This window comes from Egretta garzetta, unplaced genomic scaffold, assembly GCF_000687185.1.
Source record: "Egretta garzetta isolate BGI_Z169 unplaced genomic scaffold, ASM68718v1 scaffold207, whole genome shotgun sequence".
Lineage (NCBI taxonomy): Eukaryota > Metazoa > Chordata > Aves > Pelecaniformes > Ardeidae > Egretta > Egretta garzetta.
Genome location: NW_009260185.1, coordinates 1,630,349 through 1,657,646, shown reverse-complemented (window position 1 = coordinate 1,657,646; position 27,298 = coordinate 1,630,349). Strand labels below are relative to the sequence as shown.

The 27,298-nt window shown below is 43.2% G+C and overlaps 1 protein-coding gene across 1 annotated transcript in view; it reads right to left on the bottom strand.

The window, feature by feature from the left end:
* The window catches only part of GRAMD1B (GRAM domain containing 1B), a 100,539-nt gene that overhangs the window by 71,103 nt on the left and 2,138 nt on the right, over window positions 1-27,298 (bottom strand). The window contains exon 2 of the mRNA XM_035897462.1: window positions 15,886-15,963. Coding sequence (XP_035753355.1) covers window positions 15,886-15,963 — 78 coding nt within the window. The remainder of the gene's footprint in view (window positions 1-15,885; window positions 15,964-27,298) is intronic.

The following is a 27,298-nucleotide window of genomic DNA, read 5'->3' as shown; positions in this document are numbered from 1 at the left end:
TGAAACGGGTCAGCCACACAGGTAGAGAAGCAATGGTGCAAAACAAGCATACCAGAGACAGACCGCTCAGAGATTTACACGTGCAGAGAAAAATGCAAGGTGGAGGCCAGTCATCTGCACCCTACTGAGAACACTCACCTCAGAGTAACACTCAGAAATGATTGGGCCTAAACAAGGAACTCTTTGGTGCACACTCTCAGCTCAGAGTGAAAATATCAAATCATCACCTAAGGTAAGATTCATCCCAGCATCAAGAGGCACCCGTAGCTGCCAGCCCTGCCCGGCCGAGGCCGGCCCCGATTGGCGGAGCAGAGTGACTTCATGCCGCCCCATTCATCACCCAGCATCTCCCTCCCCGGTCCTGCAGGCTCCTCCTGGCCTACTTTACTACAGTAAATCAGTCTGGAGCTGATTAGCCAGCCCAGGAACCGTTGTCTGCAGCTCCTCAGAGCGCTCTGGCACTGGCAAACCAGACAGACGTGAGCAATCCTGGCTGGGAAGGAGGTAGAAAAACCACTGCAGAGCTCGGTCAAATTAAGAGCCTCCGAGGGCTAGAAACATCACTGCTTGAAAGTGCTTATTCATACAACAGCGCAGCACGCTGTGCTCAGGCACGCAGCAGAGTACACACAGACCAGGGACACGGGCAAATAGCTTACAACACACTGAACAGTTTACACACGTTGAAGGGCAGCTGTGTAGCCCCTACAAAACCACACCACTACTATTCCCCTGTGCACAGGCATACACACACCCCGCCCATAGAGCAGACCCACTGCATTTTATTATATTAAGAGTATTTTGCATTTGCATCCTGTCATTAGTATGCACTGGGATACATATATAACAGATGTCACTATCATGCAGATGTGCAATGTACATAGTAAAGAGGGCTTCGCAGTCCACAGACAGACAACAGTACTTAAGCACTCAAACCACCTCTAAAGAGGGCCATCAGCACACAACACACACCGAGAACACTGCCAAGGCTTGCCTCAGCACCCAGGAAATGTGTGCTTGCATTTCTCTGCTGTGACACATTCATGCAGTCACCTGCTTATACAAATCAAGGCTGCCAGGCTTCACCTTTTTACTCAGCATATTCAAATACCCCCCACATGCTCATCAGGGACATAAATCCCATCTTACAAACACACGTAGATCATGAGCTATGAGATGCCATCATACATATTTTTTTAATCTCCACCCCAAGCATTGCTGCGGATACAGTGCAGCTTCAACATACACAATCCAATGCCACATCGGCAAAAATATCACCACACCACCCGAGTTAGTTACACTCACTAGCATAAGGATTGTCATCCCTGTTGCACACTAGATGGATTTCCAAATGCCTCCTGTGCTATAACACTGATGACATCCAGTGCAGACAGATGCACAAACAGCAAATGCACACACCATGGACAGTCTACTCCCCAACCCCTCTTTTACAGAGCCACTGGAGTCCCTTACTGGCAGTCTACTCACTTGTGTGCATTTTGCTACAAGTATTCACAGCAGTGGGGGGGGAAAAAAAAAAAAAAAAAAAAAAAAAAACACAGCACAAAGGGTCTTCAGCAAATCCTAAACTAGAGAACCAGTAAAGCCTGACTTTGCAATTTAGAAAAAGTCAGATTTCCACGTTGCAGTCTCTTTGCAGCAGGGCCTATCTGTACTTCCAGCAGGGTGCAATAGCTCATGAACTTAAGAGCAAACAGGAAACATCTCCTAAGGAAGTCCACATTTAGGAAGGGAACAACCCACTATGACACACTTGAGGTCTGGGTAAGAATTCGAAGCTCTATAAATAACTCCAGCAACAGTCGTGTTAGCTCAGGGTTTGAGCTTTTAATTGCCTCCAAAAAGATATCTTACAAATTAGAAAAACATAGCTTGTTATAAAGCACTACCTGCAAGTGTCACTGCCCCTTCAAATAATTGGACTGTTCCAACTCACAGCCATTAGGGCATCCTGTGTATAGATACATCACCGCTACTGCCCATCATTACAGTTCTACCTTCACACTAACCAGAGCAGCCTCACCTCTGAAAGACTCCTAGTAACTAAAAAATGTACTTATTCAAGTACCCACACAGTGGAAATGAGTGGCTTAGAAGGCACAGACAGACTAGTTCACAGGAAAAGGTGCATGACCTGCAGGCACTGAAAGCAACACACTACCTGTGAGGCACCACTTCAGCTACAGTTTGATTCTCCCATATGGCAAGAAAGGAAAGTCTGCAGGAGCTGGGGGAGCAGTAGAAAAAAAAAAATCCCTGTGCCTCTGTGAAACATGCATGCAAAACAAACCCTGTTAATAACAGAACTAGTAGGAGGGAAAACTAGAAGCAAATCAGGAAATGTTATGGGGAGAGAGAAAGAACTGCTACAAAGAAAGCCAGAATGTAAGGAAGAAATAGTTCAACTGTTATGCACCTGAGTGTACAGATCCCCAGGAAAATGTGCCAGATGGATAAACTCCCGAATCCTTCCTCAAGTCAGCAGTGTTCTGCAGCTCTACAGCCTCTGCTGTCAGAGATCATCATATGCAATCGCAGCATCTGCAAGCTAGGGCACACCTCCATTTCCCCAGGAAAAAGAATCTCAGAAGGGACTCCCTCTTTGCTGCAGCAGCTGGGAAGTCACGTGAGACTTCATTTCCAGAAAGAAAAATATGCATTTCACGCTCTTAGCATCATGGGAGCTGTAGTCACACTTTATCCAGAACAGTAAGTGCCTGTAAGCCATTTCTTTCTAAGCTATGTGAATGCAGTGTTTGTCACGGCATGCAAGTTAGAACTTACGGTCTTGGAAGGGAGAGCAAAGTAGAACAGCACCACAGAAGAACAGGAGTTCAGCTATCCTGGAAGAAGAGAATGGAGAGAAGCTCCCCTCCATCAAAAGGTGAAGAAAAATAATTCCCTATAGAGACTTTGGAAGAGGAAGAATACCATCATGTAAGGAAAAAAAGGGTCAGTATCAGGAGGGTGGAGAAACTGGGATGATTCAGATTGCTACTGCTTCTTTCTTGAGCAATATTGTAACAGAAGAGGGCTGCTGCTTTCTCAGAGTCTTTTGGCTCTTTTTCACCACCCTCATTGTCTTGCATGTTTGAACTCTCAACCTTCCATTTGCTTGAGATGGTGCAATAACCCCTCTCCCACCCCAGAAAAGACTCATTCACACTCAAAAGGGGCAGGCTAACAACAGAAAACTTCATGACTCATGCCATGCTTCATAGAGAAATTCCTCCTTGATTTGAATCCATCAGGAAATAAAAAGCCATCTTCCATCTTCTGATTTTTACCTTCCTTTGCAAATAACTTGCAGCCACCAGTGAAAAGGCAAAAGGACTTCATTACCTTGGGCAGAAATATTATGGCCTGATCATCTCCCTTTTCATTTAGGTCAAGATATTCTGAAGTCACTCATGGCATGAGCTACATGAGTCGCAGCAAGCCACATCACATCACACCATAGCCCAATACCTTAACAGAACAAGATTTTCACTCGGGATAATGCTGAACACCTAGTCTCTCAAAATCAGCATGCTTTGAAGTGCCTAACAGCCATGATGCTTTGCATCCCTTGTAACTTAAAAGTCTTTCAAGTACATTAGCGAAATCTTTCTATGGAGTCCAACAGCCTTCAGCCTTTGGGCTGGCACTGCCCAAGGCATAATCCATCGAGACCCATAAGTAACACACAAGAGACAAGGTCTGTACTCATCTGGACTTGCGGAGTGACTACTGCAATACCCTATCCTGAGCAAAAAACCTAAGCTGGTATGTTTCAGATAAATAACCTTGCAGCAATAAGGTAGCACCACAATATTTTGGCTTCAAGAATAAAAACCCTAGAGGAATGGCTGCAAATTCATGAGAGGAAGAATAAGGTCCTGGATCCTTCACTTTGAAACCTGAGACAGAAGAAAGTAGCTAAATCTCAAGACTCAGGTCTTAAACACAAGCTTCCAGTTTGCAGAGAGGCATTTCAGACCAGCAGTGGAAGCCTCCCACAGCCCAAGTGGCTCACTGCCTCTTGCATGTCAGAGGGGTCTTCCAGTAGCAGTGGCAGCAGCAACAGGGCAGAACAAAAGACAGCAGGTTAGAATCATAGAATCATAGAATGTTTAGGGTTGGAAGGGACCACTAGTGGTCATCTAGTCCAACCCCCCTGCAGTGAGCAGGGACACTGCTAACTAGATCAGGTTGCTCAGAGCCCCATCCAACCTGGCCTTGAATGTTCCCAGGGATGGGGCCTCCACCCCCTCTCTGGGCAACCTGTTCCAGTGTTTTACCAGGAATACAACGCAGATGCCTGTTTTCCCACAGCGTCACACACCAAAGCTACACATCATTAGGGAATCCAGAATAAGGATTCCTAGTTTCTGAGGGGACTGGTGCGTGCTCAAGCTCACAAAGAAGTCCGAGCACTTACGTGTCTAAGCCTAAAGCAAAGATTATTTTCCAGCGCAGAGAAATAACAAACTCTTACAATGCTGGAAACTTTTAGACCCACATCCCTCAAGCAGGCCCATGTTGCATATGGACTGCCGCAAGAGGAAGGGGCTAGGGAGATAGAGCACATAACAGAGCCTATTACAACAGAAGATTTTGGACAGGGTACATAAGAGGGAAGGAAAAACAAGCAGCAGAGAAGGCTTAAGGAAAAGTATTGGGTCAAACTTGCAGGAGAACAGGGGGAAAAAAAGCAGAGGGGCTCAAGGACAGACCTCAGCTAGTACCATTACAATGCCTGACCTTGTTACAATGCATGGTGCAGTGGGGAGAGACATGCTGCCATCTTATCACCAAAATGCACAACTATACTCTGCAAAGGCCAAGAAAGAAATGGATGGGAAGAAAATCAAGGAAAGAGGAGAAGGAAAAGAAGAAATGCAGAGGTGAGCACTCACACGGTTACAGTCATCTGCAGAAATGGGGAACTCTGTCCAAGTGCCAACGTGCTCCCCAGCAATCTGAGGAAGCGTCACTTCAGCAGCAAGGGAGCAAACCACTGTTGAGTTGATCGAGGATAGAATCCCAGCTTGTTTAGACAGGCACAGTAGTTTTGGGGGAAAAGCGGCACAGAGCAGTGACCCCAGAATCCACCGTGGAAAGATGTAATGCCACCATTGAGGCAGTTCTAGGACAGCTTTTGTTGATATTATTGTAGTCACTGCAGTTTGCCCCCAGAGGGAAGGGGCAGTGACTGGGATGAGAAGGCAGAGCTATGGAGAGATCTCCAAGGAGCTTGAGCTGCGCAAGAGGCACTGGTCTCCTTTCTCTGCTCTCAGATTTCTTCCATCACAGGCAATTCAATTTTAAAGGCACAGCTGCTTTTAAGTCTCTGCCAGATATGCTGCTGTTGTGGGATAAGATACAGAAACTTTGAGAGAATTAAGAATTCTCTATTGAAACAAGAAGAATTTTAGGTTAATCGTTATCAGAATTAAATTCTCAAGGCCAGAATTAACTAACTACCATTTCTCTTGAACTAGACTGCCCATTACCAGGCGGAAGCTAACGCAGCTTTTCCCAAGCCTCCTGAAACACAGGGACAAAAACTGGTTTGAGCATCCACATGGCGACTAGTTTTCTTCTTGGGGAAAAGCATAAGTGTTTAGCTCAGAAGGAAGCCAGGGTATGGCTTGCAGAGCTAGAGTCCATAAAACACTGTTCCAAGCCCAGCTGACCCATTACCAGGAACTTTTTCTGCCAGGACTCTCTGATCCACTGGTAAATGGAGCAGCCTGAGCAGCTCGGTCTGAGCGAACAGGTCACCAGAGGGGACACGATACACTTTCTGCTTGACAATTAAGGTGCCCTCCCTTCTCCCACCACCAAACCAGCACCAATTAACAGTTCTTCCCAGGGACACACAGATGAGCTCCCCTTACTGTGCCCAATGCTCTGCTAAAGGGAGTAAGAATCTCATCAGGGTGGAAAGGAGGTATGTAAAAATAGGCAGGTAAAATACAAAGTTACAGGGATGTCTTTTTAAGGTGTGCAACTTAACTACCTCTTACATTAAGTAGCTCTTAGACTGTGCTTCCAAACGGCATCTTATTTCCAATGGCTATAAAATGCAGCAAGAATTAAGTATGTACTTACCATCACCACATAATTCCCCTCATCTCCATGTTGTTTCTGCTTCTTTATTTATTACAACTAATTTTGAATGCTTGGTATTTCCCCATTTAGACAGCTGACTGTAAAGTGTAAAGATGCACATATTTTCCACAGTAACCATTGCAAATAGTTGCATATGCCAAAGATATATAGCACTAAAAGCATGGAAGAGACCATGATAAAGTATTTATGTGCTGACTGCAAAGTTCAGAAAAAGCCGATTTATTCAGGGACTCACACAGAGCAATCTGTACAACAGAGAGCAGCTATCTTGTAAGAGTAGGAGGATGTTTCCCCAAGCAAATTCAAAATAACTTGAATTCCCAGTTCAGACGAGTGCCCTTAGACTTTGGAGGAATTTTTCTGTCCCTACAGAAAAGTAAGCAGAATTACCCTACACTGAGCAGCTGGGTTTCGGAAATAGTTGATGACTGCACCATAAACAAGGGCCTGTAAAGGTCTCTCTAAGGGCAGAAGCACACACATTCAAGCTGAAAAAAAAGCTATTCTCAGATCCCCTTCCACCACTCATAAAACCTGCCAGAGCATCAGGGGAAGCTGAGGCAGCAGCATGGGTCAACAGCACTTTCTCCTCTAGCTACGGTCTGAAGCTTAGGCAGGGTGATCAGTCTCCTTCTGTGCCTTCAGCTCCCCCAATCGCCAGGCCTGCCAACAGGGATGCCAGCTCTAATTTAGAGATATACTATGGTCCCAGATTCTTGAAAAACCCAGGTAAGAGAACCAAAAAATGCTGTAAGAAATAAGCCTTCAGCTTCTGCCCTTCAACATATACCAATCCTGTCTGTCAATTTATCAGCTCAACAAGTGGGTTTTAACTTGCTTACCCCTGCAATAATTGTCCCCACCACTTAAGCATTTATCTTCTGTGCCCACTGCCTGTCAAACAATTCACTATAAATTAGCAGATTTTGCTCCATCTCATCTCCAGGATCGTTAGGTAAAGCTTGAAAGCTTTGAGCGCTTACTAAGAATTGAGGCAGATTAAAGCTGTAGCAACTCAAGTGGCTACTACCTTGAGACACCCTTCTCACGCCACTGCTTGGAATTACGAACCCCCGTACTAAGGATAGCAAAAGAGACGTTCTACACTCCTTACAGACACCACGATCAGCAGCTCAAGCTGCTAGGTTGAATAGTCAACAGTAGCACAAGCTGGGACACTGTATTGCCCCCTCTTCAGCTGGGACGCCTGTCTGGCATCACATTTTAGTCTTTTACTGTTGATTATTAAGCGGATACACAGGCCTCATGTCCAGCTCCCGGGCAGTATTCTGAAGAGGGAAACACCCCTTTCAAACCAGGGCTTTTGGCTCCAAAGGCCACAGAGAAGCTAAAGGATGAGTTCCATTATCTGCATTCTCCCATACTATTTGTCTTTATCAATCGACTGTCAGCTTAGGTTTACAGTTTGAGTTCTGTGCAGTTAAAATCACCTTTTGCTTCCACTTAAATAGCACACCAGGTCCCAGACTATGATCAGGGATCCTAGGCATTGCCGTATGCAAATAACACTAACAAAAGATTTTGGTAACACATGATAAACTAGATTTGCAGCTATTCTATAGGGGGCGCAGAAGCGATCTGGTTAAAGGCTGAAAAAGTAACACAGAAGTCCAGAATGATATTTTGAGATACACTTTTTCAATGTTTGCCCAGCTGTTTCCCCAAATATCCCCTTCCCTTCACAAGGAAAAAGAGATGAGAAAAAGGGCACCCGAAGAGCTGTTACACCATCCCATCCCATTTTATTTTAACGCCACCTTTGTTTTACTGCACTGTATTAATCAGTCACATCACATAAGATGGAAGCAAGGAACAACACACTTTCAGAGCTTTTCTTTGCAGCAGGAGCGCCAGGCACATTCACGACATGACTCATAGGTACATCTTGGTTTCTGATGACATCTCAGTTAAAATGTTCCCAGCATGAAGGAAGTTCAGTTTCTCTGACAGGGAGACAAAGAGGCATTGCCTACACGGTGCTCTTTTTGAGGAAACCCTGAACTGATTTCCAGCATCAGTTCATTTCTGTGAATGCTACCAAGAAGAGTAGAGATTGCTGGTACAGTTAAAATCCCCAGACCCTTCAAGTTGGGGTACGTACAATAAAATTGGAAGGATAGTTACAGCCCCTAGATGTGTCTCAGGCCACAGGCCAGCCTAAAAAGGCATCCCCATCAAAAGGGTTGTGTTCAACATCTTGGGAAACTCCTGCCCAGAGATTTAAAGTAAAAGTCTGCAGTACAGGTTCTGTAACAGTCACTCCCTGCATCACTGCATAAACCTGGGCCACACTAACAGCATTAAGCATCAGGCTCCCCAGGAAAACCCTCACTTCTCTGCATCTTCAAAACCCCCAAGCTCTGGCTGTGAGAGGCTGAAGTCAGTTAAGCTCTCCAAGACTCTCTGGTGGCTAATTTTAATAGCAGGATTGAAGTTTTAGTGCTGCAATAGAAGCCCACAATGGCCTTGTCTGTCTTTATTGCTCTTGCCCCTTTATTTGGTCAACAACTGGACCATTTTCAGATGATCTCAGGAGACCCTAAAACAGGCTTAACCACACCACTTTCCCTCTCAGAATGCCCTCCTTATCCACATTTGGTACGAAACGGAAGGAGGTGCAAGCAGAACAAATCTAAATTAGTCTTCTGAACAGCCAGCCTGGCTCTCAACAGCCAGTTGGCATCTCACAGCAACGTCTACTTAAAAAAAGTCCCGGGTGGAACATGCGAGCAGGAAAACAAAGCCAGAAGTGTGATATATTCTGCACCACAACCACTGCTTGACTGCAGCGGTTATTGGTAGGGGCGAGTTAGCAAAACCTGGGTACTTTAAGCAGGTTAGTTACACCAGGAAACCCTGAAACCAAGAAACACAGGGAAATATCCCTGATTAGCTCACACCAAGCTATAGGTACCAGCATGCTCCTCAGCATCCAGCTGGTAGCCTCACACCCTCAGATGTGCTGTTAGCAACACGGGGAAGGCTCCCGGGCACAGTGAATGCTTTGGTGCAAGGTGAAACCACACAAACTGCTCAGCAGCTGACGGCGCGCTGCTGCACAAAAAAAGCCTGCTGACAGGGGCCAAGGAGGTTTAACATAGGGAACTGGAGACCTCTGAAAGGGGATGGTTAATTATAATGCATCCCAGCCTCCTGCATCCAGCTGGTAGCCTCACACCCTCAGATGTGCTGTTAGCAACCCGGGGAAGGCTCCCGGGCACAGTGAATGCTTTGGTGCAAGGTGAAACCACACAAACTGCTCAGCAGCTGACGGCGCGCTGCTGCACAAAAAAGCCTGCTGACAGGGGCCAAGGAGGTTTAACATAGAGAACTGGAGACCTCTGAAAGGGGATGGTTAATTATAATGCATCCCAGCCTCCTAACCCCCTCTCTGACACTTCTGCACATGCTTTAAGATAGCTGCCGTAATATTTAAGAACCACAGTGCTCCCAGAGGATGCAGAGCCGATAGGGTGGCAGTTACTTCAAGTCTGCAAGTGAGGTGCAGTTACACAACTGAAACTTCTGCTCTTGGGAACAGGAAGGAAGGGTAAGGAGTCTGCTCAGTGTCTCAGATAAGGAAAAAGAGGGACATTACGACGCCTCTTCACCACCTCCTCATGTTCCCGAGCATCACGAGCTAGTGACGCAGCCGCGTGAGGTCTGTCAGACCTCCTCTGCATTCACTGATACGCAAGGCACATTGGGGTTTATCTAATCTTAACGAACACTAGTCCAGTCGAGACAGAACTGATCAGGAAATGGAGAAGCGAGATTCAAATCTTGGTTTGTCCTGCTGTTACATCTAGTGCCTCTTCTTGCGAAGTTACGCCACTCACGTACATAGAGGTTCTCACACTACAAGCTCTGGCTCAGAGCTAACTGGTTTTAGAAGGGGAATAGGCAGGTATCATTTTGCCACGACAGCTTGGAACAGAGGGCCAGATTTTAAGAATTATTTCTTATTAGTGATAGCAGGGATTCACAGTCTATTTTACTTATTGTCTCCACAAAAGCTATCCGCAATATCAGTGAAACTGCCTCATAAGTGGCAATCAGCTAACGCCCAGAGGCATGGTATTTGACTACATTACTATAGGTAGCATAAAATTACCCTGCTCTCAAGTTTGCTCTGAACCATTCAAAGTTCCAGGCTCCCGTGCACCAAGCAACAACAGAATACAAGAAAATGCACAAGGAAGCCAATTAATCCTGCAAGGTCTCATCCTTACCTCACTCTGTCTTACTGGGGCTCGAGACATCTGTCCTTCCATACCCCATGGTCATGGAGGAGGGAACAATAGGAACTATCCCCCTTGCTTCAAATCAAAGCATTCTCAATTCAGTGCCCTTAAGATTAAAGGAGAACAAGAATGGAAGAGATTGCAAGTAGAGCACAATTTTGATGAATCAAATCCAACACTGACTTTCTACAAAAAGAACAGCCTTACCTCCACTGACAGCAGAACACAGGCATACTTTGTAATTAACAACAGCCTATCTTCAAAAGAAAAAACAATGTTGGCATATGAGGAACCAAGAGCAGGTGGTATTTCCATTCACAGTAACTCTGCTGACAGTAGCCAATCTGGCAATCCAAGTGGAAGAGAGCTGATCTTCAGCTGCTCTTGTCTTATACAGCAGAGAATCAATGCTGGGGCGCAGGAAGCAGCAGCAACCAGAAGATGAGAGGGGAAAAGAGGTACTAGCTCCAAATCTAAATATTAAGAGTCTTTCCTATGTGACAAAAGGCAACTTGTGCCATTCTGGTTAAACTTGCTATTTAAAATTATGTCTAACTGACTTGGAGTTTGGAACTAGATTCAAATTCAAACCCACACTGAAGTTACTGCAAGAGCATCAGGGTTCTTGTCAGGACCCTCTGAGAGCTCGCTTGTCTCCAAGGCTTCTCCAGAACAAGGTCTTTAGCACCACTTCTGAAAACCTCCCTAAAGGTGATGCATCAGGCATCCATCCTTGATGGATAAAAGCTACTCAGGGATTTGACTAGTATTAGGACCCTTCCTACCAAGGACTTGAAATTCAGGCAACCCTTACAGCTAGCACTGTTGGAAAGAGCAGTGAGCTAGTCTCCCCAAATTTTACACTCCTACCAGAAAGCAGCAGCTGGCTTCTACTTAATCATCGCTTTTAAAACAGCATCCAAGCCCTTTTACTACAGTAAGCTTTTCTCCTTAATAATGCAGGAGGTCTGCACCATGCTGCATGGGTTGGCATAGCTCAGGTGACTGAGCACTACAGCACTGTTCCTTGCAGAATCATCACATCCAGACACACGGACAAGGGTCCCTGGGCTCTGTTAGCCCCTACCCTCCCCTTTCAAGAGCAGACCCAGCATGCATGGCCATATTTTGCTCTCAGTTCTCACCCATCTGGCTTCAGCTGCCCCAAGCAATAGAAACAAAACCCTTCTGCTCTCCCTGAAGCTGCAGAGGTAGCAATCTTTGCTGTGCCTCCAATTGCAGGCAAACAGGGGCACAGTATGTTAGTGCCAACTTCTTTGTATCCCTTTGGACACTGGCTAGGAAGATGCAGCATAAGCAAGCCCTGGGTACATGAATAAAACAGGATTTATCCTGAACTCTTACACACACCCTAAGGATGTAATTTTGGCACATTTTCAAAGCTTTCTGATCTTTACACAACTTCCTGTGAATCCAAGCGGTGGGCAGAATTTCTTAAACTTGTCTATGTCTTAAGCTGTTCCCTAATCATCTTGCAAGCTCTCTTCTGTGAATTTTGATCCATTATTTTAGAAACCCTTATTAACTTACACAAGGGAAAAACAAGCCCTGCAGCCCTGGAACTAGCAGAACAAGGTACTGCAACAGATTAAGGGGCCAATTAAGCTGCAGGCCAATATCAATCAAATTCTGAGATATCTTAAAACTAACTGTTCTTCCCCATTTCCTTCATTTTGATATAATTTCTAAATGTAAATAACTGATTCACATTTCATTTTTTAATGCAAAACATTTTTATATGATCTCTTGTAAACTGCCACTCACTTCTCTCCCCTCCATTTCCCTGTAAGCTACTGCTTTCTATCCTTGTGCTTTCCATGCTCTCCTCTCTTCAACAGTTTGTCTCCTCCTTAGACTGAGTACAAGTACAAGGACTGATTTTTCCTCTGGTTCCGTAGCTTAACTTTTAATTAAAACATACTCTGCAACCTAAACCTGATGGGTGCCCGTGTCCTGACAAAGAAGTCACCCTTGGATCAAGCAGAAGCAGGCTTGTGAACTTGGACTTCATCTAGATGAAATCTCAAGCTAATTCATACGTAACCTTGTCTCATTCCAGTAATTATGGAGTCTGTTGCGTGCACACATCTCACCCACATCTCTGGCTGTCCCCATCCCAACCTTACCCGCCCTATGAATTACTTTAAATCAAGCTGCTATTGTGAGCACAGTTATTTGGACACTCAGCAACTCAGCTCTGCCTATCTTCGTACTTACACAGTTGTGGTGCTTCAGCATCTGAGCAACTCAGGCTTAATTCACCACCTCTATCTTCCTGTGAGGTAAAAAAGGAATTCTCCTTATTTCATAAACAGCAACACAAAATGACTCACCCAAACCAGGCAATCAGAGAGCAAGGAACCAAGCCCTGAGTTCATACAAAACCTAACTCTTCCTAGCTTGTCCCACTGACTTCTCCCTTCTGCGGCTCTAAATACCCATAAAGAACATCGTTACCCCAAGACAAAATAAAATCTGTATAGGCTCCCCTCTCAGCATTAAACCAGGCATGACAGACACTGACAACTTACATGACTTTGCGGAAGGAAAGCTTTTTCCTCAGAGAAGACACACGCAGGTGGCAGACCTGCTTCGCTGCTGTGCTGCAGGATGCCTTTTCAGGGTATGGGTTCTGGACCATGGCAGTACTTCACAATGCACAAGCCAACAGCAGTGCTCACACCTCAAGAAAAAAAAGATTGCTAAGGAGCACCGAATGCATCAGCCAGCAGCAGGACAAAGTTCTCAGTCTTCTCTGAAAAGACCCGAGGGTTGGAGCATGGTCCTTGGAAGCCCGTCACTAAGAAGTTAACTCCACCAGCAGCACCACCAGTACCATCTTTTATGGTAAGAGCAGGCAGGCAATTAAGATCTTGGCTATGCCTTGTCCAGATTTCAGCCATCCTCGGCTATGTATTCCTCTCCATTTTTTCTATCCTATAGTCAACTTCACAACTCAGCATCCCTTTACATTTGGCTGGGATAGCTTCTTTCAGCACTTTCCCAGATGTACTGAGGCTGGTGCAGAACCTCGCTTGCTCTCTGCTCTAATCCTTCAAGTGCAGTACAGGCTCCTTCTGCTTGTGATCCGAGAGGCAGCGTGCCAAAAAAAGTTGCACCTTTCAGTACATACCACAGTTTCTTGCTCTCCCCTCTTCTGCCCTGCTGTGCTCAGCTTTTGTCACAACTTACAGGACTGCTGAAACCCTGTGTGGTTGTGGGGGTTTGGGGGCAGTTGTTTGGGGGTTTTTTGAGTTTTGTTTCGGTTTTGTTTGGTTGGTTGGTTTGGGGGTTTTTTTTTTTTTTTTTTTTTTTTTTTTAAGAGCTGTTGTGCAATAGTCAATTGATCAAGTGAACAGAACTGCCCGTAGGTCTTTAACAGAAGCAGAGCTCCAAACCTGTGGGTGGAAGACCTTATCTTAGTGGTCAAAAATACAAGAGCAGCAAGAAAGACCCTCCTCATTCAGTTTTCAAGAGTCTAGCAGATTCAAGATGCCTCAGAAACAATCTTCAACTTTGCTAACAGGAATAGCAAATACAGCTCTCAAAGGTTTGTTAGGCATCTCACTAATTCACATCCCAGATCCACACCTTACATGAAACTCAAAATATCTTGGAGGGTTTTTTTTGGTTAAGTTTTATGAGCACAAGCCACCAGCATCCAAAGGAAGACTATACGAGTGGACCCCAATGCAGTTACACTGGCAAAGGAAGAAAAAAAAAAAAACCCAGAGCAGCAAAGGCAATTTACTAGCCCTCATACATTTTAGGATTAATAGCCTCCATGAAAACAGAAGTTATTTGTACAGGAATGTTGTAGGTCCCCAGTAAGAGAGGTCAGCAGGCTCAACATCCCCCTGGATTCTGCATAAATAGGTCTGAGACCTGATTGGGCTGCACCCAAAACGTGTCCCTTCCAGCCAGGAAGATACTCTAAGCACCAGTCTAAAGGCTCCAGTTTAGCCCACATCCGAAACAGGCAGCACTTCCAAATGATTCCCTGCTTGCTACACCCAGAAATCCCTGAGTATTAATGAAGCCTAAGCCTGTTTAACATATGAAATCCCAAATCAAATGGCGTAACAGCATGCGTTACACCGAAGAAGCCCAGGTAAGACTTAAGTATCCATCTGCTTTGCTGTCAGATTCTTTATTTCCTGGTTGCAAACACCGCTCCCCCACCAGTCAATTATGCCAGGCTCCACAGCACCAGGGAGACTGATAATTGGAGTGAAACATATGGAGGAAAAGGTTAGCTACAACTACCAAGTGCTAATTCTGAGCCAAACTCTGTTGGGATATTAATTAGCTCTTCAGGGTCAGGATGTTCTCTCAAGTGAGTCAATTCCTCAGATGCCTACTCAGCTGCTACTCAGTTCTTACTCAATCCATTGCCCTTTGACATCATTGTGAGGAATCTGACTTCAGTAAGCATTTGCCCTACTACACAGTTAGTAAGAAAGGCTTCTGACCTCAGAGACAGCTCATGTGGAATAACTAACAGACCTGAAACAATGCTCTTCTGAGGGACCATGCCCAGATACAAGCCACATTCAGATGCTTCTTGTATGCAGCAGCACAAAGGAAGCAGTTCCGAAATGTCAGCATACGCCCTCCTGCGGGCTTACTATAACCCACGGTCACAAGATCAGCTAAGTAAAATGAAACAGAACTCCACTGTGCAATGCAGTAACAAAATAATGGGAATTTTAGAAAACAAAGTCCAGATGTAATGCTGGTCCCAAGCATGTTAGCAGGGAAACAGGCCCACAGGAGCTGACCTGGAGTAGAAAGGTGACAGGGCTCATCGTTCATGCGCAACAGAAGAAAAATGCAGCAGATTCGGGCTCAAAAGATGAACTACAAGATACAGCAAAACTCTTAATCACATGGCTCTGAGCAAAGCAACAATAATAAATCATGCGCAAAAATAACCAGTCATTATTCAACAGCTTTTGTGCCAATGTTGCAGTTTGAAGCAGTCATTAATCAACCCTAAGTACAAGAAACTTAAGCTTCTTCTGGAACTCCATAGCAGTTCTCATCCCACTGCTACGCATGAGCTCTAGATATTGTCACAACACAAAGTCAAATACAACAGCTAAAGTCAATATTGTCTTTGCTGAGGACAAGAACCATATACAATATCTCCCCTGTGTATTTTAAGGATCAGAGCTGATAATGATCAATACACAGCAAGTTTGATGAAGCTATCTACACCAGCTACAGTTTTGGGGAATGAGCCACAAAAGAAAATGCAGGCTGCTTCAGGAGTTGGATGCATTTGTCCCACAAGTTCTACTTTTAAGTAGATGAAAAAATGCATCTTTTGATAATACATGTAAATCACGCTTGTTAGAACTGAGCAACAGAGGAAAATAAGGACCTCAACCAGCCCAGCCCACGTAATTTCACTGAGTGGTTCCAAGCATTCCCCTAATTCAGCCATGAACAGACTTACCTGTCGTCACGCATATGAGGGCTCAGGAATCGGGACGAGTCGTCATCGTGGCTGCTTTGCTGGCTGCTCTGCTGACTGCTGCAACATGAGACAAGAAAACAGAAGCAGTTAGACACATTTGTGTAAGTCCTTATGAAACACTTGTTTCAAGCCAGAACATGAAAAACACAAGGTTCATACTTCATATGTGGGGGTGCAAAGCAAGAACAACAGAAAACAGTCAGGTCATATCTCATTTGCAACAGGCATGACCGTTTGGAGCCTCTTAACCTCACTTAGCGACACTTCCCTAAGAGCTTTCCGAAATACAGACGTGCCCTTGCACATTGCCTGTACAGTGTTTAATCATGCCACCCCAGAACAGTTTCATACAACTTAACATTCACACTGAACTCCTGCATGTTCATATACTCCCCACTTCGAGGCAGCAGGACAAAACAGCAGTTAAAATGAACCCTTACTAAGGATGAAGTGGCCAACACTGAATTTCTAGTGGTGAGTTGCATGCTGAGCCCACAAGATGTCACTCTCCCTCTTTAAATGGGTGGTTTAGGGGTGATTTTTTTTTTTCCCCCTGCACATCTATTGTACAGAGTTAGCCTTATTCCCTTTTAGCAGCCTCCACCTGCGCCAAGGACTCATCAGGCTCCCTGCTTCTCATTTCTATAGCTTCATTTCTTTGCAACAGCTTTCCTTCTGAGCAGTAGATAGATCTGATTCTGCCTTCAGGTAACAGACTGCAGCACGAAGAACAGATGTTCCTAGGTTAGCTTTAATCTACTTTGCCTGGCTACCACTGGCTGTGGAGTCACAGCAACACAGCTTTAGCACAAACTGCACAGTCCCACCCGGGGCACTGCGTGCACTCGCCTGAGCACACAGGCTATGCTAAAAATGCTGTGGCTTCACTGTTGGTAGGACCCAAACCATTCAAATAAAACTAGTTCACAGGTATACATACGCATGCTTGCAATCACAGCTTGTACTGCACATCACATCGCCCAAAGGCACAGCAATACTTAAGGGACCAAATTGCATCTTTTAGTTTTAAAAAGCAGTAATACCTATTTTGTGGGGGAAACATAGCACCAAAACACTGCAATATTATTTTTTCCATGAAGTCTCCTTGGATTTTCTGGGCTTTTTACCTGGCCTTGACCTTTTTAACCACAATAAGGAAGAAAACACTTGCTTCTGCTGTACAAGAAGCATTCTCCAACTTCTCTTCCCATTTCAGCAATACTCTCTCTTCCTCTTCAAATGAACTTCTCAAAAAAAATTAACATAATTTTTTTTCTTCTCTTAATGTACTCTGTGCTGGCATGAATAAATTGTAGCTATCCTTACCTACATCTATTTATGCTTCACAACTCACCTACAGAAAGAATACCTCAAACAGTAACAAGCGTATTGACTTAAATTAAGTGCCATGCAAAAATAAAAAAGGAAGGATTACTTTTACCCACCACAGAATATTAACAGAGAAAATACTTGAAAACATTTAGGAGTTTATCTATAATCTTGTCTTCATACTTCCAAGGAATGACAAAAATACAGCCAAGCAGGCAGGGGAGGAACTAGAACCAGCACATACCTCAGTGACAGAGGAGAACTACATGCTCCAGTACCAAACAGCATTTCTTCAGCAAATCTGTATAATGGCTCTAACAAGCCCCCGTGTTCACTTTTTAGGGATCTGAACCCCTAAAATTCTTGTCTTCCTCCCCGCAAAGTATACTTCAAGTTAGTTTATTTCCTTGGAAGACTGTTCACAAGTTTTAAGGTGAGCATATCACAATCCTTTAACACAACCATTTTGCTTTTCTTATTCTAAAAAAACAAGGAGAAAAGGGGAGGGACTTTCTTTCCACCCTACAAGATCAGAGTTTTTGCAGCTTCCTCTGCAAAAAGCCAATGAATCTTATTTTCATTTAATATTTTCATCAACCACCTTGATTTTGACCAGCTTCTCTGAGGTCTTCAAAGACTCCATCTTACTGGACATGACCTTTCTGAAAACCACAATAACTCTCTTGGGGACCCGCTTAGCATTTGAGAGACATCACACAAACCTGGCACTGTCCGCTATTTTTGCTGCTTGTTCAGAACATGAGGCAGAAAACTGTTCCTTACTATTAGGATAGAAAGGAGAGCAGGCTGAAGCTTTCAGAAGTAATTTCTGATCAGTACTTAAAAAATCCCCGAACAAATAATACAGAAGTTCGCCTTTGAGGTTGGACATACAAACCCACAAAGTTCATATGGTATTTATGACTTCCAGCTACAGATTTAAAGTACATGCACTGCACCAAGTCATAGCCATGCATCTTGTGTGGGCACATACACAATCCCAGAGAATACTTTGCTTGTTTCCCCATTGCACAGTATATAGTTTTACCTTCAGAGCCAAGACAGGTAAACATTTTTGCAAAAGCCTCTCAGCAAGGGGACAGATTTAATTTTCTGCTCCCACCCCCCCATACTTAGTCATCATTAAGTGTCTCACTGTAGAAAGGATAATCAGAATAAAAGTTCTATATTGGCTTCAAGCAATAAATCAACAGCTGGGTGAGAACAATATATCCCCAAAAGCAAAGATGCATCTTTCCTGTACTTCTGAGCTTAATTATGGCCCAGTGATTTGGAAACAGTGCAAAAGCAACCACACTTTCCCTCCTTTTTCAAAGGAATTATCACCCTTTTGATATGAGAAAGCATGGCAAGGACTGTTTCTACAACTACTTGTTTCTTCATAAAAAACACTCCCACAAAGCTCTGCCATTTCAATTCAGATCAAGCAGATGTAACAAAACTTACCAAAGGAGAATTCCCAATGTATCACAGCCCAACAATAGCACCTGCAATGCTGGTAATCCCTCATGAAAGTTTACTTTTGGACAGCTGAACAAGATGAACCTTAGACCTTTTCATGCTCACTCACCCCTCATTAATTTCTCCTTCAGAAAGTCCTCCAAATCAAGGTTTAAAATTTAATGGAATCCAGATATTGCAACACATTGCAATACAACCCCTTACCCCCTCGTCACTAGTGAACACATTATTATTACAAGCAACGAAACAAACTCTGACCAGGAGAGAGAAATTATTTTTTCACCCACACGTCTAATGGTATTTGACATGAGCTATGTTTCACTGCAAGAGTGGTTTGCACAGAAGCTTCGTAAAAGTTTATAAGCTCTTTACACAAAGAAAATCATTTCAACATTCTGAATATTAGACAGTGCAGCTGTTTAACTCCCTAAAATGTACGGAGCAGCTGAAATGCAGAGCCTATTGCTTTATTATGCTTTTCAGTCCATTTTAAGTTGATCGGCCTTGAAGATGAACATGTCCTTTGAGTAGCGTAACAACAAATTACTGTTGTTATACTGGAGATAATATAAGGGGAGATAAGAAAGGTATGATCTGTACTGAAAAGTAATACAGGGGAAGCTTTTATAGTCAGGTCCGTTTTGTATCTACAGAGAACACCAAAGGCTGGTTAAAAATCTCAGGATATCAGCAAAACAAGTTTACCTCATTCCAAAGCTCAGCAGCGATAAACTTGAATTTAGACAAGGCTTAACTCTTTGGGTACACAGGCCCAGCATACCCCTTTCTCTCTTATAATTTTGAAGACACTAAACATTACTTCAAGGCTTATACCCTGTGGTTTCTCCTCAATTCTCACGCAAGTATTCAGACTCATAAAATTACTTACTACTTTAGAAACTGATGAAGAATTTTAAATACAGATTAACCATGCCATTTAACAATTTATCTTTGAAGAGCCCACTTCCACCACTCCATCTCACTGCTCCCAAACAATTTACCCAGGTAGCCCAAGTACAAAAGAAATTTTTTTACTGACTGAAAAAACAGGTGTTCTGATCACCCAGCACCACTTCTTCAAATTTGGAGATAAAAAAAAGTTTTGCACTATTTCCAAGACTTCTGTATGCTGAAGAAAAATAAGGAAAAGCCAGTTTTGCAGTGGAGGAAGCTCTATATTGTTTGAGCAACAACAGTGTCTCTTGATAGGCATATAAAGGAAAACAGATCCTCAAACATCTTTAAAAATTAAATTTGTATTCAATCTGCTGTTTCTTATTTTCTTGACAATATCCACTCAGTTGCCAGTTCATCTTTCCATCACATCAGAAGACCTAACCACCACTGTTCTACAGAAAAAATACATTCCTACAAATGCTTGTTCTGTTACCTTTCTTTTCTACCATATGTAATTTGTTACAAGTCTTAAATAGTTTTTATTGCCTTCATGACCCAGGCACACACACATATGAACACTCACAAGAGTTACACAAAAGAATCCTCTTTTCCACATCTTGCCAGGAATGAGCATGAACAGACTGCAGGTACTAAAAAGAGTGCAAAACTTGCTTTACTTGTCTCAAGTATTTAAAGATTTCTCTCGCACTTGATCTTTGGAAGTTATGAGCTATAAACTAGATTTTGTACTATTCTTATCCTCCTGCCTTTTTTTTTTTTTAAGTCTCATTTTATTCTGAGATTTCAGTCTCTGAATGATAAGGCAGAGCCCAGATGTCTTACTGTTCTATGCATGAATAGGCTTTTAAAGCTAAGCAGCTCTTCTAATAGAAGATATTTGTCTGGATTTCACAAAGTTCAGACACTCGGGTTTGCACACTAGGAGCTTTCCTGGCCCTCTATACCCTCCAGATGTGGAAATAAGCCCACCATACTTTGTATCAGCAGGTGTGTTTGGCAGATAGTTATTCAGAAGCAATTTTTTCAACAGCCATGGATGAACAGAGCAAGCAAAGAAACAGGAAAGAAATGGCTGTATCCTGGAAGATAGAATCAGTTAATGAGTCTGGAGAATTATTCATAAAAATCTGTGGCCTTCAGAAGGCTATTATTATCCACAGCTGTTAGCTAATTTTTCAGGTCTGAACCCAGATGAATATTTTGCATTCATTTTGCTTAATTAACCCCTGTATTCATAAGGCTTTGGGTTCAGTATTAAGCATTTCAAAAAGGAGAATAGTAGACAATTGACAGATATTCTTCAATTGCTTTCAGCCACTGCGGCAACAGTTTTTGGAACTAAAAGGTGCTATTTATGAAATCTCACAACACATGAATATTTCCATCTAGACAGATTTGGGAACCAAAAGATATGCAGGTTGTAATCAATAGAACCGTGAGCTTGCATTAAGGTTTCTGTTAAAATTTACAAAGCTTTTTGCCTATTGGAACAACTAGAGGGTTCTTTACATCCTCACAGCTGCAAGCACAAAGACTTGAATCTACCTGCCGTAAAATATATCACAAGATAATTAGGATATCGGAAGAACCGCCACCAGAAAAAGTATAGCAGTACCGATATCTGGTGCAAGTTAGGATTACTTCCAAGCTGGCAAAGAAATTAAATACACCGTGCTTTTTAAATGGTATTTTTATATTCCCAAAATCCATATAGTTTTAAGCCAAAACCCTCTTTTAATTAAGTCTAAAAGATTTGTAATGAAAATTGAATATTTTAGGCAGTGAATTCCATGATGTGCAAACAGTCTTCATTTGAAAACTCTTCTGATAAGTGTTCTCACCTATCTTTCCTTAGCAACATAAACATAGGATAACAAAACTAAATTGAACTTCAAGCCTCAGGTCTAGTCTGAAGAAAACGTCCCTCTGAGTGTTTTCCCACAGGGGGCTTTAGGAGCTTGTCAACAAAGGCAAAACAACAATTTTATCTTTCCATTTCACCCTCCTGCTCTGCTCATCCTTCCCAGAATATAGAATCATAGAATGTTTTGGGTTGGAAGGGACCCCTAGAGGTCATCTAGTCCAACCCCCTCATGTTTCTCATGGAACAGCAGAAATAGATACCCCAGTCCCAGCTGCCTAAACAGCACCCCATTGTTCTTGGCAAATTAAATTCCTGTCATCAGAAGCCCTGTGTTACTATGGTTGCATGGATACATAAATGACTGTGCCATTACAAACGTCAAGGAACTGTCAGGTGGAGGGGAAGGAGAAAGGGGGAAAAGAGGCACGAATCGGAAATCACTGACCTAAACTCCAAGGGATAACAGTCTCCCTCCATCAAGAACAGCTGTCCTTTGGTAGACCTAAAGTTTTCAGGCTGTGAATTAGAAAGCCAAAGCACCTTCAGTGATGAAGCTTCCCCACAGGTGGTGCAAGTTCCCACTCTCAGCATACAAGTGTAAAATTGTCAGGGGAAGCATACCCTGAACACTGAAGGCAGCAAGCTAACATCAGGCTTTATTAAAAATGTTAAGGAAGATTCCTCTTCAGGGAGCTGTAATTGCTGAACTGATACCAAGCCCTATGGGAAGCAGGTACCACATTAGCACCCCTTCTGTTTACACAACCCTGCTCCATTAAGGACTGACTCTGAAGGAGTTTCTTCAAAGAAATAAGTGGCAAGCACCCTGTTTCTGTGCACATTTCACTGACATTGAAAAGGGGATATGCAGAGGCAAGAGGAAAATGCAATGAAACAGTGCAACAAACAGAAAGCAGAGCTAGAAGGTGAGATTTCAAGTGCCTGTTTTAACCAAAACTTAAGAGCATGCACTACCTGGAACTGAATGTATTGTCAAGCATTCCCAAGAACCAAAGGGGCACCTCCTAGTCCAGACATTTGTATCTTTATTAACTCAGTTTCATAGAGGGGGAGGGACGTAAAGCAATGTTTACAGTCTAAACCCATTAGTAACAATCCAAAAAGGTAAGGGACAGTTGCGTATATCATCATATAGACCATCATCATAATTAGTACTAATCGTGTCCTTTGCTGTCACATTCAGAGTTGGAGACCCAGAGTCTGAATCTGTAGTAATCGTCTTCTCTCCTTGCCAGAAAGGGTTACAAGGGGCAAGACAGGCAAGTTTCCTCCTCTCACTGCATTCATTTCACAAATGCAAACATCAACATCAACCTTCAGAGCTGTCAAGGCAAGCCCTTTCATCAACATCGTATTCAACAAGGAACACCAGACATCTTGAATTTCAAAACACAATCCAGGGAAAAACAACTGTGGTAATGAACGCGATTAATTGTTAAATACCATCAACAGGCACGGTGCTGAAATTCAGATCATCCAATGTTAAATATTTGCTGACTAGATAAGATCAACAGCATTTAAGTTCCAGGCTGTTTGTAATTTAGTCAACTTTGATACTCTTGTGTGACTGGTCATCCTAAACCACACAAATACTGAAAGGCAAATATTTAAAAGGAAAACCGCAAACTACTGCAAAGGCAGTAAGATCCAGCCAAAAAAAATAACAGAGCTGGTGGGATTCACAGCCACTTGGCACACAGTATCATAAACAAATGACAAAAATCCTGCAGACGCAGCAAACAGTACATCAGTACTCTTACAGAGAGTTACACATGCATCAATTTAAAAAATTCAGTTCCGCGGAAGAACAAAGTAGGTCTCATTTGAACTTGCAGGTTCAAAAAGGAGAAATGCATTAATAACCAAGTTGCTACAAAGCCATGATTCGTGCACTCTCACATTTCAGATTAGAAGAGATACCACATAAATGGAAGTTTGTGCCTATGGACTTCCCAAAGCTACCAAAAGCAGAGAACATGGGCTGTGTAAAAAAATATTTCCTATTTTTGCTTTGAAGACGCAAAAGAGTACAGATACCAGCTGAATGCTCAACTACGTATTCAAGTCCCAAATTCAATCCATAGGGTAGTCACACATCACTCACATTGCTGCAAGTTTCTCCAGAAATCAAAGTTTTAATATAGTTTAAAAGAACAACAAGGAGAGACACATCCCGAAAGATTGGGGCAGTATTAAAACATGTGACAATCATTTCTGCCAGTACCTCTCTACACTTCAAAACACACCATGTCTGACATTTGTCCTCCCAAAACACTGAACTAATCAACTCTTGCTGCAAGTAGCACGTTCAAAAAATGCGACCCACTTGCTTCTTCCAATATGAAATCCCCGTGGAGCTGTCAGTCCCTCACCCAAGTGAGATTTCAGTTTTATCAAAAGGCAGAAAAGCAAACACACCCTGGGAATCCCAGCACACAGCTGTATCGAACAAAGGAGAAGCCCCACTTCCCCTCTTCTGACCTAAAACTGAAACATGGAAGTTCACAAAAGCCAGAGAAACCAAGACCTACAAAATTTACAGTAACTCATTTCACCGCTTCTTGGAATTGTACAGCACGAAGTGAGCAAAACCTTAGTCCACCAAGCCTTTCTAGTCCTCTCTCACCACAAGCAGCACAGGGCTTCAACAGTTTTCTCATCAAGTACTTTTCCCAAGGTTGGTAAATACTGCCACTAATATTATCTAAGGACAGTAGTTGTCTTGGATTGCATTTCCATAACATGAGAGGCTCTATAGCCTTTTCTCTTGTAGCTTTTGGAGGTTTTATTTTTTCAAATTTAGCAGTTACTTAGGGGAGGGGGAAAAAAAAAATCACTATCTCAGGCTTTTCTGAGAGCTTTTCCCTCTAGAAAACACCACAATATTTTCCTAGGGGTGGAAGGAAGAAAAAGGTGAATGAAGCATTGATTTATTCCCAGAAACAGAGTGGATTTCTATTTTGTTAAGGAAAGCAAAGGCATTACGAACTACTTGAAATTAGAAATTCATTGATTTTTATAAGAAAATTCAAGATATCCAAAACACTTATTTGTAAACTATCTTTTTAGCACAAGTTCCAACAAATCAGCAATTCACTGTTAGCTGATGTATCTCAGTAAGGTGACCAAGAGACTTCACAAGTGAGCTTTTATCTTAAGGAAAGAAATAGAAATTTTACTTCTTCCTGCCACAGAATGAGAATGGTAGCAGTCACAGAGCACACTGCTGAACAGTGCTAAATATTCTTCTAATGTGTTATTTGTTTCATACTATCAGATAAGCTACAAAGATTTCATCTGTAAAACCTCTGTGGTTGTGTGTCCAGCAGCTCAGGAAACCTCTGTCTCCTCAGCACATACCCTTTTCTAAGATAAGATGGAATGCTTCCAACACTACACTACTTCATTTTTAACATCTTACATTAGAGGCATTTTAGGACATTGGCGAGTCTTTCCCTTTAGCTGAACCTGCCATTTAGGACTTCAGAAAGTGTCTGTTTCCAGCAGAAGACCAAACTGAGTACATTCATCTTCTAAAATGTCAAGAGCTACAGCACAATCTACTCCCCACTGATCCAACAAAACCCACAACAAGTTTTCCATTCCTTGGAGCACCAACATTTTGCATTTCATTATTAGTCTGGATGCTGTGATTGACCAAATAAATTTATCTTTTGGACAAGCATTAACAGAAGACAAACCAGGTGATCTTGAAGAGCTCAAGGGAAAGGGAGCTCTGGGAAGGCACTGCAGGCATCAGGACACAACAGCTTGCAGGACCTCCTGCAAGAGCAAATTCAGCAAGGAATAATGAGTAAAAGATGATTCAAACCTTTATCATCCTTGGCATTCTGGCTTATTTCTTCCCACAGCAGGGGAGCACGTTCAGATTGCCACTAGTACGAGCTTTGCCCAGCATGAATGCCCGATGGGGAAACTGTTCAAGAACAAAAGATTTACCATACCTCGACTATTACATAGGTACTGTTGTTGAGCATTCACACAGGAGCCTAAGTCAGGCAACGACAGTGCAGGGCCCACCTATTTATTCTCAGCTTCTGCCAATGGAAGCACAGGATCTTCCAATACTGACCTTAGGCCAAACAGAGAGCAATCCTTGAAGCCCCAGTGATCTTACCCCCTCAGCACTTCTTGCCTTACATGTCAAGAATCACACGCAATTCCAGAGATTACTAGCAAGGGTGCCTTTAAGTAGTAAATAATAAATTAAGGCAGATACACCAACATCCCCGCATCAATAATGCATATTCATTACACACAGCAAAGTGCTAACAGATTGCATCTACTGGCCTGTGGGCAAAGAAAATAAAAATTGTGCACTTGTGTGCAGGGTTCATACTTTATCAAGCTGTGTGCAGGTAAATCACTTCTATCATTACCTGGGTAGCAAACAATGGATGAGGAGCATAGGTAAGAAGCTGTCTGCATCCCTTATAGAAATCATCCTATTTTTCACCTGTTTAGGCCCCCAGAGCACCAGACTTGTAGATTTAATCATCATGCTTTTGTACAAGGACAAGTTACAGGGAAACTCCTACCCCCAAGAAATGGCTTCTTCCTGGCTCTTTCACCTTGAACAAACCTGTGTCATAGGCAAGCAAGGCTCTTACATGCCACCCCTGCTGTTTAATGAAAAGAAACAGCCTCTGTTCTGCCCTCACTATCAGCCACCTGACAGCTTTTAGAGAACCAGCAGGTAAACAAACCTTAAAATTATCCAGGCTGTTAAAAACTAACTAGTGATATAGAACATTTTGTAGGCTGGAGTTTCTAGATGAAAAAAGCAGCCAGCCTTCATCAGACCTGGAGCATTACAGACAGCATTTCGAGTCCTAAATGCATTTGTTTATTCACTTGGATGGTTATTGTATGCTAATGGTCAGAGCTATTGCTCTTAGGCACATGAACACCACATGCATCACTGGAGTAAGTCAGCTGGTGCTCCGTTTGCTCTCATCTACCAGCTTTCCTGGGAAAACCCTGCCACACAAACAGGCAGATATCTGGCCACATAATGGGAGTAAAGGTTACCAGACTCCAAAAAAAAATTCAAACTGCTCGACAACAAGAAAGACTGAGTGACTGGAAGCAAACTGCATTCGTTTCTCTGGTGGGAACCACATGCTGGTGGCTGCCCCCTTTACCAGGTAAAATTTGGAAACCTCAGCACTTAGTAGTGTACCTGCACCTCTAGCAGACGTGTGGCACAGACCACATTGGGAATCCCTATTACAACAGTATTACAGTTCACCAGCTGGACATCATCGCTGTAGCTCAACCCAGAGACAGGGCTTGGTGGAAAAGCCACTGGGTGAAATGCTTCAGCCTTTACTCTAGTACAGTAGTTGCCCTTAAACAGTACAGTAAATAGCATTACTAGCATCTGTTACAAACCGCAATATCATCATAAAACAGCAGCAAGGAGTCAGTGCTCCCAATGACCAAATCTTTAGATTAGACTAGACTGGCACTATCTGCTCTACATTAAGCCAGCTTCCTGCCCTGCTGTTTTAGAAGAGGGTTTCACAGGCAACAGCCTGGGGGCACAGTAAGGGTTACCCCACAGGTGCTAGCTGCTAGTCTCCTTCAAATGAAGGCCACAAAATCCTTTAGGGTTCACCACTCTCTCCGTGACTAATTCCCCACGGATTCTGCTTTCTCTGTGCTGTTTCCATGCCTGCTGAGTTTTGAAAGCCCAGTTGATGGATGATCTTTGCATTCTGCAAGCCCAGAGACTCAGCACAAAGACCACAAAAT